Source organism: Haemaphysalis longicornis, unplaced genomic scaffold (assembly GCF_048455015.1).
Source record: "Haemaphysalis longicornis isolate Haplotype H1 unplaced genomic scaffold, Haemaphysalis longicornis Haplotype H1 scaffold_9, whole genome shotgun sequence".
NCBI classification, from domain to species: Eukaryota; Metazoa; Arthropoda; class Arachnida; order Ixodida; family Ixodidae; genus Haemaphysalis; species Haemaphysalis longicornis.
In genome coordinates, this window is record NW_027526460.1 from 42,610,652 (window position 1) to 42,622,764 (window position 12,113).

Below are 12,113 nucleotides of genomic sequence, written 5' to 3' on the forward strand. Positions count from 1 at the left end.
GCTGTTCATTACTTTCCTCGTCTTTATTTTGTACTGTGAACACTTGTGGTTTTTCTTTCTATCCTGAACATGTTTCCGCTCCTTTATTTCCCTGTTTTGCGTTCCCCTAGTCTTGAAGTTGCCACTTTATTTTGTCTCAGATATATAGATGGTTGAAGGACAGTCCTTTTAACGCCTTTTGAAACGGGCGGGCATCCACGGGCGGAGGCGCCCAGACGTTTTTGCTCTGCCAACGTTTCCTATCGAGCTTTCAGTGAACTAACTCAGAATGCAAGCTGTTGCCGCGAGATGACAGCAGCTACAAGGCAACTGCAGAGCCGTCTCTAGGAAGTTTCTAAAAACTGCCATTAATGGTTATAAGAAGCTGACCGAGATGGCAGCACCAGCACAGAAAAGAGTCGAATGAATGGCGTTGGAATGCAGAATGACGTAAGAGAGTCACGAGCGCACGAGCTGTGAATCATAGCAGCGCGGCAAGAGAAGTAGCAGTCGTCAGAGTTTCACGCCTCTTCCTAGTTTCAGAAGCACCGCGGCGGAGCTTTTCGAAGACAACATGCCTATGGTTGGAGGACTCTCCGAAGAGGTCAAGGATGCCGATGACACTGTCCGGGAAATTTGTGAAAAGGTGAATTGCATTTCCAACACAAAGGAAGCTGCGGTGGCGGGGCACTGGGCGTGCTTTTGTTTACATTGACGATTTTGACTGCAGGTTCGCGAAGAGGTGGAGGCGAAGCTCGGGAAGAAGTTTTGCGAGTTCACACCACTGAAATATCGCACTCAGCTTGTGAATGGCGTCAACTATTTCATCAAGGTAAGTTTCACGCACTTCTTCGGTTCATGCATGCAGAGGTCCGGAGCCAAAGTCTCGATCAACGATCGCGCTATCTGCCGCGTGTCTTTGAGTAGAACGTATTTTCTGCAATCCCGCATGCACATAAACTTTATTTGTTTATGTTAAAGACTACAGGCTAAAACTGCTAAAACTTCTCGGGTGTTCCCAATATCGTGGCGCGCTTGCGTGTGAGGACATGGGCGTAACTCCGCACCGCAAAGTTACGCCCCCCTCCGAAGGCTTCTAAATGGGCTACGCATTTACATGGAGCTCGGGTTGCTTGTTCTGGTTCTCACAATGACGAATTCAGGTACCAGTGTTCAAATACAAACGACGCGCAGATGCAACAAATTACCACATTCGTTCAAGCCCGGCGGACCGGAACCTGTGCCACGTCAGGGTACCGCCGCCGGGCGCCGGCATTCCGAGTACTCGCATCGAGTGCTTATTTCGACATCGTTCCTGGGCTCGACATCCACGTCAGGGTACCGCCGCCGGGCGCCGGCATTCCGAGTACTCGCATCGAGTGCTTATTTCGACATCGTTCCTGGGCTCGACATTCGACGTTCCCGCTAAAGCCAGTGTGCTGAACCGCGCAATGTTTCACGAATTCATAAATCGTATTCAGTTAACATTCATCAATACCGTGTTTGGCATGTTCCAAGCGGACGGCTTTAAAGCGGGCAGTGCTCGGAGTAGAGTCAGAGACGTTTCCCTTCTGTCGGATGAATACCGCTGTGATGTTCATGTGGAATTTTAAATGCAGAGCATTTCAGTAACTCACGATGTCACCCGCGTTGGCGTCCGTAGTCCGCACCGTCGTTGTCCCTACTATATAAAAAAAATTACAATCCGTCGCCAGGTTTCGATCCCTCGATCCCGCGGGCGGAACGCAATGGTTCGCAACGCTCTAACCACTGCGCCACAAAGCCGACACAGAATGGAAGGCTGCGGACTCGCCTTATATCCTTGACTCATTCAAATTACTGCTGACGAGCGCTCTCTCGTCAGCAGTTGCCACAAGTGCAACAACATTAACGTAACGCAAACTACTTAACGTCGTGCGCCCCCGGAAATGCTCTGCATTTGATCGTGCCCCTCGCGAGGGGGATGTTGACGCTACCTCTTGCAAAGACCGAGTACAACCGCCGAGAACAAGGTACCACAAGCGGCGCGCGCGCCATGGACTGGTGGCGCCATCTGTCAGATGCGACGCGAACTACTATTACGAGGGTTCGTTTGGCGGGAATCATGACACCCGACCATATCCTGACAAGTTGTCTTATGATTCGGTGCCGAAAGATGCCAATTAATTGCTGAGAAATTGCTAATCAAATGCCGGTCAAACGTGACTCAAAAAGCGACTGCAGCGGTGAAGTAACCGAATACAACGCTGTCACGTACCGAGCGGTTCGGTCATTTTCGGTCAAATCAGTCGCGCTTTCCCGAACTCCCACATCCTATGCAGCTCCGGACCAGTGAGCAAAATCTTCCTTCATGGGACCCGTGATCAGTACTGACGCTTTGTTGAAGGAAAACATGTCATTTTGCGGTTTCGCGAATGTTGGCGTCGAACCAACCGCTCGTCCGTAGCTCTCACGCGTCCTCCAAAAGAGGCACCGCCCACCTCCCCCAGCATGGTCGAGTAGCGCCATCCAGCGGCAGCCAGGAAAGACGTGCACGGCAGACGGTTTAAGCACTTCCGGTGCAAGTTGCACGGTATAGCCAGTGGCGGCGGTACCCGTCTTCACGTCTTCGCTATTTTCTAATTTGTTTTTAAAACAATGAAGCGTGAGAGTGGTATATTCGTGTTCTCAGTGAGCCAGTCTAACGATCTGGAGCAGCTTGTATTTTGACTTAAACAATGAAGCGTGAGAGTGGTATATTCGTGTTCTCGGTGAGCCAGTCTATCGATCTGGAGCAGCTTGTATTTTGACTTCAATGTCCCTTTAAAAGCAGTGCTGAAACAAGTTGCCACTCGCGCAGCAGTCTCTTATTAACGCAAAACTGCCAAAACGTCACAACAGGAAATCGTTATGTTGACACGAGATTGTCTAAGCGTTTTTTTTTCTTTTTAACAAACAGTAAGGCAAGAATGTGAAACATGTTAACATAACATTTATTCTGGAACCTCTGCTGAGCACTTTGTTTTAGGCAGGCACAAACTTTAGCTCCTAAACATTAAGTATATTCCCACTACCACTTGAGGCAAGATTTGTTTCCGGTGATATTGGCCTATTTTGCAATGTCATACATGCACATTTTGGAGATTTTATGGGTTAGTGCGTGGACTATCCTCCTCCCCCCCTTTTATTTTGCTTGCATTTATTATACACAACCAATGTTACTGAGGCAATCGCCAACGTGACCTGTCCAGCCATGAGCTGCCATGCCAAAGAATCACGCAGGTATTTCCTGCCCTTCTCTAAAAGTTCAGAAGTTTTCAAAGCATGGCCTTTCCTGAATAACTTCATAGGCGAACCCTCTTCATGGTGTGACTGCTTTTTGGTGTCACGTAGTAAGTGGAAGAGATATAACAGCTTTATTATTAAACCATTGTTTTCTGGCGAACAAAAGCTGGACAAGCCTTGAAGTCTGACTGTTCAATGAAGTAAAAAAAAATTCAGCCTTTATTGTCCTCGTAACAAAAGGAGCAAAATGATTGTTAGCCTTCAGCCAGCCCCTTCTATTTATTTGCCCTGTCCCCGTCAATGCATGCTGCCTATCCCACTCACTATCTTTAGTTTTAAAAAGGAAAATCAGTTGTGCGCACTTCCATTGTTGTCCAGCTTTGTGTACACACCACCACGATTTCAAGCTCATTCAAGAATGCTGTCCTATTTGAAATTTATTGTAAAGAAAATAGTACGGCCGATTCTTAACCAGGGTAGGCCTCTCTGGACCAAAACGCGCATAGTGTTGACTTTTATCTGGATACTGTTGTTTCAGAGCATTAATCAGCAATGACGCTGCTGCAGTTTTACAATGAAGCAGAAATGTGGATTTAAGGAGCTTTTATGAAGGCACCTGGCCTTGCACTTTCTAATTTTAAGGGAAAAGTACTTTTACTGCACCTCCTAAGATTTCACGGATGCAAGATGAAAGCGTCACCATTGCTAATGGCTCAAGCCGAACTGCTGGTGGCGCGCGCAGTGGGAGTGAAATGGAGACGCGGCTATGCGCGTGATGTTAGGCCTAACTTTTTGGCATCTAACTTCACTGAACAGCGTCCGCAGCAAACATACGACTTGCGTTCATTGGTAGGTCTTTAAGTTTAACATTAGGCCTGCCAAACATTAAACCTAAAGTTAGGCCTAACAAGGGTGATTGGCCTGTCATGGAGAGAAAAAGACACAAAAGGAAGAAACATAATGGTGCTTTCATGCCCACATCATATTCACGAAATGTAGGTGTCCTCTAAAACTCGTGTTCGACAGCAGTGGAACATGCCATCAGAGGTGTGCTGGGCAACGCTTCATAAAACATGAAACACATTAAAACAGTGCAGTAAGAACTAGACTAAAGGAAGAGGCCCCATAGAACAAGCACAGCCCTATAGCAGCAACGAACCAGCCTCGTCCTTTGTTAACCAACTTGTTTGCATTAGTGCTGTCGTAAAATGGCTAATCAACTCAGTCGTTTCAATGAGTCAAGAAGTTCAATCACTGAAGCCTAGTGGATGTGTTGTGTACCCACAGAGTAGTATATACCTGTAGTGGTGTACTAAATTTTAAAAAACACTTTGCAAGCAGGGGTATATGTGGCTTTTGCTTGATAATCTGTTGTTGCAGACAAACGGTGTTTTTTAAATGATTTTTCTTGTTTCTTTCAGGTTTGTGTGGGAGAGAGTGAACACATTCATGTGCGTGCGCACAAGGCATTCCAGGGTGAAATAACCTTTGCAGCTGTGCAAGAAGGAAAGACATTGGAAGAGCCACTCAATCATTTCCAGTGACGACCCATTTTATGCCGACGACTTTGAGAAATGCAATAAAGAATTAATATTTCGAACAAACATTTCTACGGCTGTGTTTTTGCATGCAGGAAGATCTGTATCGGTCTGAGTCACCACCAGACAACCCGAGTTTTTGTAAATTCAATTGCAGCTACAGAAGTTGTGTAGTGTATTTGAAATGTATGCAACCCAGACCAATCGTGATAGCACGTGTGGCTTAAACTTCCTTTTTTCATGTCGTTTCACTTGCGACCACAGTCCAATATCATCCAAGCAAATACCATGCTCGTGCCCCAGTGTGCAGTGCATCATAACCACTATGTCCACAGCAATGCATGATGTACAGCGATTGCATTCCTCGTTGCTCACAGAAAACATCCCACTTCTGTGATAAAGCAATTGCATGTTTAACTATAAGGTCTGGTTCAAAATTGGCCAGGGGAGGCAAGAATTTTTTTTTTATTCTGCTTTTCCCTTCAGTAGGACCAGCTGTGGACTACTGCAGGCAAAGCATTTAGCAAGTAGCCAAATAACTATCCCCATCAGCCTTCCCCTCACAATCCATGATGTGCACGTAAACTACGATTGTAATTTGAGTAACGTTGCTACGTTTAGACACCTCGCTTTTGCAATTAAATTTCGCTTCACATATGTACATCAAATATTACTCGCATGGAATAGTGACCAGTCCTACTATCGGGTGCTGCCCGAACACTTTGTGGCAATGCAGCGCACGCCACAACTTCTGGCGAGTCTACACTTCCATTCACAAAGCTCAAAGCTCGATGTGAAACAGCAATAACTTGGCAGTTTATAACATCGCAATGAGTCCAAAAGTTCACTTCACGAACTCCGATTGTGGACGTTTCCCACTCAAGGACAAACCAGGGGTTTATCCAGAACTTCGATTCTGGGGGTGGAGGGGGGGGGGGGGGGGTGAATACATGCCGAACCTAACGCAACTGGTGGCGTCATTCCGAAGATACAAAACTACGAAAATTGCAGTGTTTTTGCCACTTTGCGGAAATATATTTTGTCACCTTAGCTAACATTTTTCTTTGGCACTTCGCGATAGTTTTTAACAGGGAAATATTGTAAACACATTGAATATGAAATGTGCAATCCGATGCGACTACAAAAAAGGATTTGTCACTCTTTGCCATCTGATCCCTGCATCCCCCTTAAGGCAAATGTTGAGCTAAGTTCAGTTTCCATCCCCTACACTTAATCTTAATTTACTAAGAAGGTGGGATGCACACAGGGCTCCGATTCTCAGGCGGAGTTTTGGGAATAGTTTATATTAAATCCTGGTGCTATTATTCACCTAAACCTGAAATTGATAGCCGCACTGGCAAACCAGCCTTGCATGGCGATTTCCTGAATGTGCAGAGCTGTCAAGAATGGGACTCCACGCATCAGCCAGTCAGCGGGAAGTGAATGGATAAACACCCCACTATGCATTGTGTACTTCTGCATCTGCAGTCTATTCCGAGATTATGTGGAAAAACCTCAATTGCCTCAGCTAAATATGAAAGCACTTTCCAACAACACTACCGTGCACCTTTGCTTGACCCCTGAGGGATGTTGCAAGCAGTTAAACTAATTGTGTTGCTTATCACCTCGGGCACAGTAGAATGCATGCATTTGGATTTGTGGAGTGAATTCATCGGAGTGAATTTGCACGGCGCATGCCAAAGTGACTAGCATTGGCTCGAGACAAAATGTGGGACCAAAATTCTGCAACTTGTTCTGACCGGCTGATTAAATCTTGAACATACAATACTGTGCCGATGGAACTGTGTGGCAGAAGTGGATTGTGTTGCAGCAGAAATGTTACTCCGAAATCAATTTTTATCGCTTTCAAATGTGTTTCGGCACAGGACTTTGCAACTTTTTAAAGGGAGATGCTCCTCAAAAAATCGAGTTTTCCGCACAAGTTTTCAGTTTTGAGATTTTGCCTGTAAAATTATCTTTGTTCATTCAGCTACAACTTCGCAAAAGATAAAGGCAAAATTCAAATCAGAAGTTAGTAAAAAAATTTTTTATTCAGTCACGACAACTTGAGAAAGTGCTGCTTTAGTCGCACGTCAGCAGCTTTCAATTGTATCTCGAGAATGCCGGCGCCGCCCGCCATTGCAGTTTGCTTGGAGAGGTAGAGTAAGCCTCCTTCTAGCCCATGGCACCCCCTGTAGTTTCACATTACGGCCAAAAATTTTAAAAATGCACGTTTTGGTGCCTGTTTCAAGTGTTTTGACTGGACCTTTAAAAGTTTCTAAAGGATTTTTCTCCAACTGCACCTTTCAGCACTTCTTAAGTTTTGTGCAACACATTTCAAGTACTTCCAATAGTCAGATTTGGGTGAAAGTATGCAAACATTCTCTTCAAAGTGTGTAGAATGTTGACATCTATTTGCATTTTCAGTATCTTTTCTACATTTATTGCAAAAATTTAAAACGTTGCCTCACACCAACTGAAATATATACATTTGGTGTTCCTGAGTTTTTTTAACAAATATAAGAATAACGTGAATAACTTCGAAGAAGTTTTCAGTGTACTACCTTACCTAAGCAGCAAAAAGATATTTCAGGCTGCTCTAAACAAAGATTTACCATAAAAAAAACATGCACAAACAGTTCTATATTTTGCTCCTAAAGGCTGTCTCACAAATAAAGCTCACAAATAAATAATACCCCAAGAAAAAGTGTTTTCGAGGAGCATCTCCCTTAAATGAAGCTTTACTGCACAGAAGACCTGGAAAGGTCTCTGCAGAGACTGCCGATAAAATACTTTCCAGTGCTCCAACGTGACCACATTCCACTGAAAGAAAACCTTCGTAAGCAGCAACCATTGCAGCATTGAACAGCTTCCTTCAAGGGCCCGTGACCCGAGATAACGGATAGTCGAAACACTTGAGTGTTGCTGAAGAGCCACGAAAGGGACGACGTATCTCACAGATAAAACGCATCTGGGTCACAGCAGCACTCCCACTATTTCAGGAGGCTGTAATCTTATATAGAATGGAGAATGGGGGCGAAAAAAAAAAGCGAGCAAATCAATTCCTTTTTCTCTCTTTTCAGAGGCATTGTGAAATAGCTGATCGTCGAAGTGAGAGCAGACATCTCAGCGACTAAGGCTCTATCACCTGCAACAGAAATACGATTATGAATAATTATTTCACAATAGCAAGCTTCGTCCATTTTCCCACCAATCAGCCAGGCATTCCTAGCCACAATCACATTTTCTGGTACCTTTGTATTTATTTCACATAGAAATGAGTACATTATACAGAACCCATGAATGCGCCACACAGACCTACATCTCATTTAAAAGGAAACAAAAACTTGCATAAGCAGACGTGGCAAAGAGCATCGCCGATCGTTGATAATTAGGGCAAGATAATGCAGACCAGTACCAAATGAAGGTAACTCTGCTATATACAAAAAAAAAAAAAAAAGGCAATGCCTAACTAAACGTGGAATGTCAAAAGCAAAAGCCAGGCAATATATGTCAACAGCACAAATGCAAACGAGTAAGCTATATGTAAAAAAAAGCCACCGAAGTTGGAACTTCTTGCAAGCAAGCTAACTGTATACCATGCCATTGCAAAAAGCACATGCCAGACTTCCACGTGCTTCTGTCAACAGGCGTTGCGCATGCATAAAGCGCATTATTTGTTAAAGCAAAGGGTTACGAGTGGAAATAATAGTACCAGGAGTAGTAACACCAACCACAAACTAAGAGTTTGGGACAAGCCAAAAACACAAGACAAGGCACAATTTCTGTAAAGCGTGGTCTTACGAATAACCAAGCTTAAAATGACGTGAATTCACAAATTAGCCGGTTTTGAACAGCATTCCTAAGAAGAACTGAGTAAATTTTGGTCTGCCGCTTTTTCCTAGAACATGAATAAATATTACAAGGTGCAAACGTATAACAGGGTCATTGATTTAGTTACCATTTGAAAAAAAAAAATGCTAAAAAAATCACTTCAAGGGATGCAAGCACTATTCGTGGTTTTGTAGCAAGCAGCAAGAATGTACCATTGCATCGGTTTGAAAGACAGTTGATGGGCAAAGAGTTATATAATATGTCAAACGCAAATATATCGTCTTTATTCCGCATGTTCCAGATATCTTCAGCCAAGTTAACCTAGCTGAATTTTGTCAGCGGATTACAGATCTGAAAAAAGTTCATTGACGACACAGTTAAGGGTACTAAACCTATGAAAATATTTTTGCAATTCTCGTGAAAAGTCATGCATATAAAGATTACCAGCTTTCAACCGAGGTACACAACAACAGCTTCCAAAAAAGCCTAAGTACCTCCAAAGTACGTAATGAATCGTCGAGAATGGCCCATCACAAAGCGAAGAAAAAAAAAAAAACTCCATAGGAGAAGCTGGCACACTACAAAGGAGAAAAAAATTTGATCCAAGTTGTTTAGAGGGGAAATTGTTAAAAAACAGTAGCACACATTTCTCAGTTTACAGCAGCCACGCATTCCCTTTTAGCTGTGCTGGCACCACAGAATAAAAAGTTGTAGAAAATTGGCTTCAGCTCTCCCCTATAAGCATTAGTAAATGTGTCAAAGCAAAAAGGGCATTTTCCAAAGCTAGCCAGCAATTAAATTCCACATATTTTTCACTAAGCCACTATTAGTAAACGTTTCAAAGCAAACTGTCATTTTCCAAAGCTGGCCAACAATCAAATTCCGCAATCTTTCACTAAACCACTATTAGAATAAAGAAGGACGATCGCCTCTCCCAGCATTGGGCACACAATCTCGAGCAGGCAACCCCACACCAGCGCTTCCAGAGGAGTTCCTCCTCCCATCTAGTGGTCCTCAAATCTTGCCACAACAGCAAGCGACTTTGCGCTAGCTGCCAGGCAGCGACCCCTCTCCAAGCCCTTCACCTTTACAAGAAGAAGCAGAGAGATCGGGAGAGAAGGTTGTGACCATCGGGCTCCGTGTTATTACTGGTATCCCTGGGGGTAGGTTGGGGCCGGCCGGGGGTAAGAGGTGGGCAGGGAGCCCCCCCTGGCGTAGGGGTTGCCAGTGGGTGTGGGGCTGGGGTTGGACTGAAAGGGCTGCGAGGCGGCAGGGGGCACTGCGTGGGGGGAGGGGTAGCCCCCGGGGTAGCCCTGGGACACCGGGGGAGTGGCATAAGGTGGCTGCTGTCCTCCAGGCTGTGGTGGTCCCTGGGGTGGACCTGGGGGGGGTGGCCCCTGGGTCGTTGGAGCACCAGCTGCCGGGGGAAATGGCTGACCGTGGGGCATGCTGCACAAGAGAGAGCGAGGGGAAAAAAAGAGGGACACTCAGGGCTCTGCGCTTTTTTTTTTTTCCACCGTGGTTGCGAAGAATGCCGTGTTTAAAGCAAGAGTGGTGGCCCTTGCGTGCACTTTAGCTTTTACTTTTTTATTTATTTTGCACTCAGAATAAAACATTGCAGAGGTCCAGAGGGGCTTACATGGAGCACAAAAAAAAAAAAAAAGTAAAATGCATGCGACAAGTGTATCAAAGATTGTGCACTTACAAAAATGCAATAATGTTTCAGAATGCAAGCAGTATAGTAGGAGCAATAAATGCAATCAGCAATAAACACAAATATGCCACAACCATCATCATAATCTACCCCTTGCCAACCAGTAAGGCACTGAATAAGGAGAAGAGCCCACTGATTACAACTATCACAGTACACAATACAGTCGAATCCCACTACAACGAAATTGACGGGACGTGCAGAACATTTCGTTGAAGCGAAAATTCGTTGAGGCGAAATCTGCCCCAATACACCACGGAAAGACCAGAAAAATAGCCCCGTATATTTTCGCATCATTGGCGGCAAATACTATGTTTAGAAAAAGTGTGACGCACAATAACATTGTGTTTATTCGGATAACAAACATCCCAATGGTTATCTGTTTACCTGCACGCAAAGGGGGGGGGGGAGTGAAGAAATGCAGGCGCAAAAGGTATTGCTGTACAACAAGGCGTGACCACCGAGCTGATTACTTGCAGATAGCTGCTAGGCCGTGGGAAGCTCCCCTCTCACTTGTGGCAGGAGCAGTGATTCTCTCACAGGGCACAGCAGCTACTGACCTTGGCAGGCAAGACGCGCGCTTGCATTTAACGTGACCACGCGCTTGCAACTAAGATAACGGCAAGGACAGCTGCTCACAACGCATACATGACGGCGCCGCGCCAGCAGCGGAGCACATTTGCAAGATTTCAACTGGATACGGATTGGCTATGGCTACGGCTTGGCGAACCGAGCCTGTGCCTCATCTAAAGACGGCCAGCCACATCGTTATCACCAGCAAACAATGGCGCCTGCCTGTGAGTATGAGTTTGTTTTGTTTTGGGTGGTGGTGTGCGCGCAAGTCGCCGTTTTCGGTGAAACTAAGCGTCTTGAACGTATAGAAAGTTACAGATAGCTAGCGTTATGCTTATTTTACTGTAAAACAAATGTTCAAACCCAGCCCCAATGGGCATAAATTTCGTTGAAGCGAAAGCAAGCTAGACAAATGGTTCAATGTGGCGAGGACTTAGTTGCATTGACTTCTACGGCTAACTGATGGGGAATTGGAAATATTTCGTTGAAACGGAAATTTCGTTGAAGCGGAATTCATTGTAGCGTGGTTCAACTGTACTAGTGTTAGGGACTGTGCACAATGCTGAGCATGACCCCTTTTGCAGATACAGCAGCACCAAAACCGAATAAACGAGCACGCTAATTGGTCTTCTTGCTTTTTCGCTCACCAACTTACAAATCAATTTGGTTCTCATGCTGAAAACGCGTAGGGCACAGTGTCTCAGTGTCGTACTGCAGTGGAGCAATTGGCAGTGAGCACGACCACGGGCGGCGCTGCGAAGTGCATCTTCGTGACGTCGGCTTAGGGATTCTCGCATTTGTCGTCTGCTTCACTGGGGCTCTCTCTCCCTGCTGTTTCTTTGTGCGCGGTTGACTTTTGATGCTTGTCCGCACCAGATTTTGCGTATTCGCAACTTCTTATCGTAATAAAAGACTTAAAATCACATACACTAGCTGAAGGCGTGATTTAAAGAATAGTTTTTGATACCGTTCCAGAAGAAACGTTGCCGGCGTCGCCCCATTTCTGCGAAGCCGGTCCTGTGCGGAGCGCGAAGAGTTGGAGCTAGGTGTCAACTTCTGTATCAAGCAACCGTTGAACAAAGGAAACGCCGAGAGTCTAACAACCGACAACAGCGAAAATACAAGACCAAAAGAAATTTCCGGCCTTCGGGGCTGTCGGCGTTGGCAGAAGGCGTTACGATTCGCGGTAATAGTATGTAAGGTAAAACAGTTTT

The 12,113-nt window shown here is 45.2% G+C and overlaps 2 protein-coding genes across 2 annotated transcripts in view; one reads left to right on the plus strand and one right to left on the minus strand.

The window, feature by feature from the left end:
• Positions 1–422: 422 nt before the first annotated feature.
• LOC144152478 (cystatin-B-like) lies at positions 423–4,849 on the plus strand. The gene is made up of 3 exons (XM_077683751.1): positions 423–625; positions 710–811; positions 4,665–4,849. Exons 1-3 carry the CDS (start codon positions 554–556, stop codon positions 4,785–4,787), a joined length of 297 nt encoding a protein of 98 aa, XP_077539877.1. The 5' UTR covers positions 423–553; the 3' UTR covers positions 4,788–4,849.
• Positions 4,850–8,019: 3,170 nt separating this feature from the next.
• The window catches only part of LOC144152477 (uncharacterized), a 28,786-nt gene continuing 24,692 nt past the window's right edge, over positions 8,020–12,113 (minus strand). The window contains exon 8 of the mRNA XM_077683749.1: positions 8,020–10,064. Coding sequence (XP_077539875.1) covers positions 9,761–10,064 — 304 coding nt within the window. The 3' untranslated portion in view covers positions 8,020–9,760. The remainder of the gene's footprint in view (positions 10,065–12,113) is intronic.